The following is an 8,543-nucleotide window of genomic DNA, read 5'->3' on the forward strand; positions in this document are numbered from 1 at the left end:
ACCAACTATATATTACCTATGGGAATACTACTGGTTTACATACTTGACATCAAAACAATTAAATGTTGCCTATTCATGAACCTGACCTTGGCAATGACCCAGTCAGTACAAAAAGAAATAAACTTTTTTCTTCTATTTTCTATGGTCGTGATAAAGGTAAAGGCATCCCTACACCCAGTGGTGGCGCCAGGGGAGGGCTAGGGGTGGCTACAGCCTTTCCGTCGGAAGCATCTAGCCCCCCACCCCCCCCCCCCCATCGGAGGAAATTTTAGGTTATTGTTGGAGCAAATTTGACAAAATAACTTACGAAAACTGCTTATTTTAGTCATTTTAGCCCCCCTGTGGGAAGCTCCAGCCCCTCTGTCGGAAGATTTCTGGCGCCACCTCTGCCTACATCCAAGAACCAGTTAACAAAATCATTGAGGCAGTTGGTCCAAAAAAGAAATAACTAAATGGGGCATAATTCTTTTTTCTTATATGCATCATTCAGGAGAGTTCTTTATTACACAAGTGCTGGCTAGATATTGACTTAATTGCTCTTCTTAACCTTTTTTAAAAAAAACCACTGTTTTGCTCATTAACCATTCAGAATTCATTGGTTAAGTCTACAGTTGCACCACATATATTAGATTATCCAACTCAGTATCAGAATTGTTGCAATTCCCAAAAGTCAGAATTATCACAAGTCCCAAAAGTAAGAATTGTCACAAGTCCCAGAAATCATAATTATTAGATCTCACAAAAAATCTGAATTATATAAATGGGACAATGGGGCTTTTGTACCTCTGCTTGCCACAAGTTGCGAAGCATTCGGCATTATACAACGCTGCGCAGCATGCGATCGTTTGATCTGGTTGAGGGAGGTTCAATCGAGGAGGAAAGGAGAGGGTTTCGTTTGACTCCGAGCTTGTCCTCTCCGTCGTTGAGAGAAGGCAGTCCGCATTGCAGTTGAAAAAATTAGATTCTCCTTTGTTTTCTCAAAGAATTGGTTTAAAAAGGTTTTATGGCCTCGCGTGCTGGTGAAGAAAGGGGCCTAGACCCGTTCTTTGAAGATAAAATGGGCAACAAATGCAGATTATGCGGCAAAAGATTTATGACAACATTCTGTCGAAGGCTTCATAGCCATGTGCACAAAGCTAACGGCTTGAAATGTGAAAAGTCAATGAAACGCTGCTCGATTTGCAACAAAAGTTTTGAGAAAGAAGCTGTTTATAAGTTTCACAAGCTACAGTTTCACCAGAAGAAACGAGGACAGGATGATGAATTTGCCACAACCACAGTCTTTCCATCATGGTTTATTTCGAACGGGCCTATGGCGGATGATGGAAAGATAAAAAACAAAACATTCAAAAGACGAACAGGTCTATCTCAGGAGATGATGGGTAAATCTTTTATATTTAGAGTTTCAAAAATTGACTATCATCGTCAATTTCTAGTCTACACAGCAACCTACGGAAAAGGTGACATCTACCGTATTTCCACGATTAAACGTCCCAGGGCTTTTATTAATTTCCGCCCTTTTGGGGGTGCCTATTCGAGTGAGGCGCCTATTAGAGAAGGGTGGTTAATTGCAACCTTCAAAAAATCAACAGAAAACAAACTTTTCCAGAATAGAATACTTTTTAATGCCAAAATGGCAATGCAATATATGTACCAAGAGCTTCATAGAGGGTCGCTCTGTGTCAAACAAGTCATCATTTTTGGCATCCTCTTCTAATAAGATCACGTCTGGTGTTTGATTCTTCCATGCCAGTGTCTGTTACATTTTGAAATAGATCTTCACATTGAGCATCCATAACTGCAGACATAGCTTTAAGCAAGATAAAAGAATTCATTCCATCTTTATTTGATCTTGCTTTTAGTTTTCTGCTCTGTCACTGCATAGCTAATCATCCAGTACAACAGTATTTTCTGGTCTGCAGAGCCATCAAATGGAAGGCTAAACCTGAATCTTGAAATTAAGAACATGTTTATGAAATTCAATAGCTGCTAACATTAGAGTCTGTTTTAAATATTAAATAGACACTCTACAAGAACCACTTGTTTGATGTTTTATGGTTAGCTTCACTAGACTTTGAGAATAATTAGCGTATGTGCATTGTGCGTAGAAGAGATATTTTTAGAAATCAATTGTTGAGTATCATTCTCAAGAACCAACTGTAATAAGTATATAATATATAGATATTAGATCTATATAGACTTTCAGAAATAAATTTCTGGTTAGTGTAGCTTAACATATCAGATGGAGCTAACATATGAAAGTTCAATGAAATAGAGTGGCTAAAGGAAATTGCCTATTTTAACAACCATTCTTAATGGCTTAACTTTAGGAAGTGGCTAACAAGAAAGCACAGAAGATAAAGGTGCTAGAGTCAACAGCTTTCACAATTTTTCTAAGTTTTAAACTTTTTCTAATTGTTCAACAGTAGAGAAACCAAATTAGAAATACATTAGTGATATTGAATAAAGCATGTGCATGTAAAGAGGGAAAATATGGAGAATTAAACATGAAACATTATAATGCAAATAAAATGAAAATGAAGTGAAATGAATCTATCTATCCAAATGTCTAATGTTCAAGCCTTTAGGAGTGAAACTTTCCAACTTAGATTTGAATTATTTTGGGGGCAGGAAATCAAAAATCTTGTTTGAAAGGTCATGAGGATTTTAAAGGTCTATTTTGGTTTACAGACTAAATACCATGCTTTGAAATTAATTGTTGTCTTGCATTGTAAATTTAATTTAAAAAAGGAAATTTGTCCAAAAAAGTATATGAGAGCCATGCCCTTTTAGGAAGCTTCAAAAGTTTTGTTTAGGATCCATCACTGAACTTATTCCAGAGTATGTTGCATGATTTTCATTTTGCTTGATAGATTGATGCAACTTGCAGCCTGCCCTCAAGTGTCAAATTGTGCTATTTTCTTCATTTTGCTGTGGTTGGTCTTTGCCTTTTTAGCTTTTAACTCCAACTCCAGAATAATATACAGCAGCAGGCGATAGTTTTTTGGGCTTGGTGTATCTTAAAGGAAGTAAAACATTTATTTTTTTATTAATGAACAGTACCAATGATGTTTTGTAAGAAAATCTATTTTCTTCATTTTGCAGGAAACAAAATGAAATGTCAATACTGCCACCGATTGTTTGCTTCACAAGAATTTTTTTCTTCTCACAAGAAATATTGCAGACATAAATTGAAATTCAGATGGAATTGTAACGTGTGTGGTAAACCTTTTGCATCTAAACGGTATCTTATTGGGCATCAGCGACTGCATCAAGGGGAATCAAAATACCGCTGCAATGAATGTGGCAAGTTTTTTGCCAGTGCATCAAATTTGTGCAGGCATTCTGAAACACATTCTTCAACAAGACCATTTGTCTGTAAGGTTTGTGGCCATCGTTTTGTACGAAATGCTCATTTGAAGCAACACATGAGGATCCACAGTGAGGAGAAACCTTATGTTTGTGACATTTGCGGTCAATCATTCCGTGTTTTATACAGTCTTAAGTATCATGTCAGTAAACACACTGGTGTCAAGCAGCATTACTGTAATTATTGTGGCAAAGGATTCATGCAGCCAAGTGACCTTAAACGCCATAGCCGCATGCATTCTGGGGAAAGACCATACAAATGTGACAAATGTGGAAAACTTTTTGCAAGTGCTTCAAATTACAAAAGACACCAATTCACCCATGATCGACAAAAACCTTACTGCTGTGACTTGTGTGATAAATCGTTTACAAGAGCACAAGATCTTGAAGGTCACCGTAGGATTCATACGAATGAGCGGCCATTTGTCTGTGAACTGTGTAACAAAGCCTTCACTAGACAGCAGCATTTAAAGAAACATCTACAAACACATACAGAACAGAAGCCATTTATATGTGATGTTTGTGGTAAAAGGGTATCAACTTCATGGTCTTTGCGAAGTCATATGAGAACTCATACTGGAAAAAAGATGTTTTCTTGCACTAAGTGTGATAAAGAGTTTTCTGAGATTCGATACCTTAAATATCATATTCGTGTTCACGAGAATGATAGACCATTCAAATGCAAGTTGTGTCCAAAAGCTTTCACTCGCTCTTCACATTTGAAATCCCATGAATTCTCACATTCAAAAGAAAAACAGTTCAAATGTGACGCTTGCGGTAAGGGGTTTACATTGTCATCAAACTTGAAGACACATTTACGTATACACGAGGGCCTAAAGCCCTATGCTTGTGAAGTATGTGGAAAAGCTTTTTCAAGCTCAAGTAACCGTTACACTCACCAAAAGATTCATGAGCAACATGAAACTGGTGTGAAAGAGTTTGTGTGTGATGCATGTGGCAGACAGTTCAGCAGTGCAAGTAACAGAGGAACTCATAGAAAATCACACTGCCCTGTCCTCAAGGCAAAGATAAAGGTTGAAAGTGTTGAATAGTTGGCAAATTTGAATTTTAGTATCATTATTATGTTTAGATTTTGAGTATCCTATCTCTTGATTTTCTGTATCTGGTTAGCAAGGTAATGATCAAGCATTTTTGTTAAATCAATTTCATTATGCTTAATCCTACAACCTTGTAGTTTTAATATTCAAGTAAAGCTTTTCAGGAATTGTTTCCCATGAACTTTGGATTTGTGTTTTGTATTACAGAATTTTTTGTGACAAATTATGGCAAATTTTTGTATTAATGATGTATTTGCTAATTTATGTGAATTTTTATTTTAGTTTTTTCCCCTCTACTGGATTTCATAGTTGCGTGATAGGTATTTGTTCTCCAATAAAATTTATTTATACTAAGGGCCTGTTTATATCGAAGAGGGCTAGCCCTCCTAGAGTGAAAATTGTTTGGTTTATATGAGGGGAGGGCTGGCCCTCCTAGCCGAGATCTCGGTGTTGAGTACCCGAGATCTCACCCAGGAGGGCTGGAAATTTCCCATATCAACACAATTAGGAGGGCTGGCCCTCCTAGGCAAGATGCAAAGTAACAATGTGCGCATGCATAACTGAGTCATTTGCATCTAAAAATGGCTATCATTTGAGATAACATCAACAGAAAACGTTTTCGGTTAGCCATGTTGATGAAAGACCAACAAAAAAGCGTGAAATTGCAACTCTTTGACAAACGGTACACAGGGGCTTAATTTCAGCCCTCCTTGGAGGGCCAGAAAATCTCATGTAAATGCATGGTGAAATTCAGCCCTAAGAGGGCTAGCCCTCTTCATATAAAGGGGCCTTAAGTAGAAGTGCCAGATTTGGCTACAAGCCAAGGCAAGATTGGGCTCAAGATAACAGATGTTTTGACAAAACATTGTTGTGCACAATTTGGTGTTGACACAACCAGGTTATGTCCTTGTTTATAGTGCAATGTAATTTCTAAAGAAATGTTCCTCAGAACTATAAAATAGCAAGCCAAAAAGTTTTAAACTTGTCATAGAAGTGCCACATGAACAAATATTATTTAGCTTTTTATCTAATTTAGCCACATTATACCTTTTAATTTATTTGATTATAAGCTACCCTCAGTTAAAAGCCACAGCAAGTTTGTTTTATAAAAATGTAAATTGCCCCTGATTATAAACGGCACCCAAAAAACAATGCAGTAATACTTGGTTTGATATGATGGACACAAAAACTAATAAAAACAAAATACTTAAATACAAAATAGACATAATAAGTTTAACCAACTACAATATTGTCTAACATGGGGTCATCAATATTGTCCAAAGTATTTCTTCCTGATCTTCTCAATTATATCTGTCAGCTTCAAGGTAGCAGAAAAGCTTGGCAGGATCTTGATAAAACAATGCAAGCCACCCCCATTTATGATGCTCTTGATTTTAAACTACAGGAAATCAGTCAACAAATATTTAAAAGCTGTAGCTTATTATCAAATAATTATGGTACATGAAACCTCCACAGATACAGTCATAATGGCTTTTTTTACACAATTTGTTTTTTTCTTCTTCTTTAATTTTCTTTGATATTCTTAAGATTGTTTGACATTTACATTAAGAAAATGTTTAATAGATGCTGGATGATGTTTCAGCTGGACTTGTAAGCATATATTTATCATTTTAATGCACTGTAGCATTCTATAAGTATTGTGTTATGCATGTTGACAGTAAAATAAACCAACTGTGGTTTTTGTTTCCTTTCCTTTTGTTTAAAAACTAGCTGGTCCCTGAGACCAAAGTGGCTAATGGTAGATATAAATGGAATAGAACTTAGAATAATGGATAATGGGTTTTAACTTAGAATGAAATAGATATGTTCAAAGATTTTGGTGGTTTTAATATGAACAAAGTAAGTTGACATTTTTTCAAAGGCCTCAAATGGTAGGTAGATAATATCCAAATCAAATGTGATTTACAGGAAAGTCAACAAAGTTGAAAGTCTTATCATCAAACAAATTTTTCTCTAATTTTAGATGATGCTTCCCTATCCTCATATAAATAAATATTTCTTGCAGGCAGAAGTTTATATCAAAGACGTACTGATTCGTTCTTGCCAAAGAAAGGTCCTCTATAAATTTGTGCCAGATTTTTGGGTATCTTCAATCATATTGTTAATCCCTTGAAATTTCAGCACATTGCTTATTTGATTTTTTTCATTTTCAACTGTAAGTTGCCAGGTAACAGTGGACTAAAATTCATACACTGCCTTATTTTCTCAAGATGTGAATTCCATTGGAAATTGGAACTTGCTAATAAAACTTGTGTGTTCAAATCATTTTTTCCTTTTATTTTACCATATGACTAAATTAAAGGTAAAAACAAGATACATGTGATTAAAATTTTTTAAAAAAATATTTAATCTTTTAAGGACTTCAACAAAAAGCAAATATGTGACACTGTCCTGCCTAAAGTAATTTTGGTTTAATAAGTTCTGACCAATAAACCTCAAGGACATCCTCAACATCTTCTTCATCTGAATCCAGTTTGAACTTTCCTACCCAGCATCCATCTCCAATTTTTTTTTGACGTGAGTGCTCAGATAATAAGAGTGATAACTTACCATTCTGGTCTAAACTTTGTACAAAGGCTTCCTTATAATCAGAAATTTCTGGGGTATAAGAAAGTGACATCTCAAGGATCTTGAAAGCTATGTTATCACCAGCCCTGGGTGGGCCTTGCAGCTCAGGATAACTTTCATAATTCCTTACAGCCTTTGGTTGCTCTACAGTTTCCTCTAAAGATTCTTGCACGTGTGTAGATACATCAACATCTTCATCATTTAGTTCATCATTTGGCCCTGCCATTACTTCATTTTCTTTTGATCTGTCACCAACAACACTGTGACTTTCAGCACTTTGTTTAATTTTGCCTTCTGATTTATTAACAGTCTTTGTTTTAGGGTAGCTTGTTTGCAAAGGCAAACAAATGTCAGCATGATCTAATTGTTTAATTGGACTTATTTTATTGAGATTTTTATTTTGAGCATTTTTGAAATTTGCTTCTTCTTCATCATCAGAATGGAAAAATATATGACTCTGTGAAGGATCTAAGGGAGTACTTTTGAGATTTTGCGAAGAGACTATTTCTTTCTGTGTAATTTCAAAAGACAAACTTCTGTTAGATGGTGTTTCAGGTAAAGGTTGTGCTTTGATACTAATTGATTCCTTTTCCAAGGCTAATTTATCAGCCCATCCATTTAGATTAGGTAAGTTATTTAAAGATTTAGAAGTTTCTTTCTCTTTTTTATTTTTGCTCTTTTTTGTCTTTCTTTTAGATGATTGATCTTTCACAATTGTCTTTCTCTCAAATGAGCATAGAGATTCAATTCCAACTTTTCCTTCATTTTCATTAGTGGTTTTATTGGTACAAGTATTGAGAACTACAGACTGGTTCTTTTCATTTCCAGAGACCACAAGCTTGGATCTTTTTCTATCTTCTTTAAATATATATGCTTCTTTATGTTCCGTTTCTTCAGTTTTGTGGTTGGATTTGATTTCAAAAGTTGACTGCTGCTTTCCATTGTCTAAGTTTTGCTTATGAGACTTCTTTGATTTCTTTCTCTTTTTTGGCTTCACATCATATTGCTCACTGCTTGCAAGCTTTTCATCATCTAGTAAACTAGTTTCTGTTAAGGCTCTTTTTCTTTTGATCTTCTTCTTCCCTCTGCGTGCTTCCTTTGGAGAAATACCTACCTCTTTATTTAGTAATATATCATTGGCTCGACTGTCATTTTTCTCCTGAGAGAGTCTTTTCTCCTGATAACAATCGTTTTCATGGGGATCTTCTTCAATTAGTAATTCGTCATCATCTCGAATAATATCAATGTTCTCCCATTGTGGAAGCAGATAGCCTTTTAAACTGCACCTCAGTGGCACGGTGCCAATCCGGTAAGATTGCTGAATGTCACGTAACAAATCCTGAACTGTTTTGCAACTGCTTCTGTTTATCAGAAACCAGCTATTCCCTCCGCGGCCAGGGGCAAAATTGTGAAAATGTAAACGCACACGAGGGCTTTCCATGTTTCCGTGTGAAGTGAAGCCTCATGTTGGGTAGTTGGGTATCTTATTTCTGCCTCAGTTTCAGGAGAACGAAAAATTGGCGCCAA

General features: G+C 35.8%; 2 protein-coding genes across 2 annotated transcripts; one reads left to right on the forward strand and one right to left on the reverse strand.

The window, feature by feature from the left end:
* Positions 1-276: 276 nt before the first annotated feature.
* LOC135694433 (uncharacterized) lies at positions 277-6,082 on the forward strand. Its single transcript, XM_065213176.2, has 2 exons — positions 277-1,382; positions 3,106-6,082. Exons 1-2 carry the CDS (start codon positions 1,004-1,006, stop codon positions 4,419-4,421), a joined length of 1,695 nt encoding a protein of 564 aa, XP_065069248.2. The 5' UTR covers positions 277-1,003; the 3' UTR covers positions 4,422-6,082.
* Positions 6,083-6,349: 267 nt separating this feature from the next.
* On the reverse strand, positions 6,350-8,486 carry LOC135694434 (uncharacterized). Its single transcript, XM_065213177.2, has one exon. The coding sequence runs from the start codon at positions 8,455-8,457 to the stop codon at positions 6,844-6,846; it is 1,614 nt and encodes a 537-aa protein (XP_065069249.2). The 5' UTR covers positions 8,458-8,486; the 3' UTR covers positions 6,350-6,843.
* Between the last annotated feature and the right edge of the window lie 57 nt (positions 8,487-8,543).

This window comes from Rhopilema esculentum, chromosome 8 (genome assembly GCF_057945365.1).
Source record: "Rhopilema esculentum isolate cy_ngs chromosome 8, ASM5794536v1, whole genome shotgun sequence".
Taxonomy (NCBI): Eukaryota; Metazoa; Cnidaria; class Scyphozoa; order Rhizostomeae; family Rhizostomatidae; genus Rhopilema; species Rhopilema esculentum.

Coding starts and splice junctions, on each gene's coding strand:
- LOC135694433 (XM_065213176.2), top strand. CDS start 1,004: ATGGCCTCGCGTGCTGGTGAAGAAAGGGGCCTAGACCCGTTCTTTGAA. Junction 1,383..3,105: donor TCTATCTCAGGAGATGATGG/GTAAATCTTTTA, acceptor TTCATTTTGCAG/GAAACAAAATGAAATGTCAA.
- LOC135694434 (XM_065213177.2), bottom strand. CDS start 8,457: ATGGAAAGCCCTCGTGTGCGTTTACATTTTCACAATTTTGCCCCTGGC.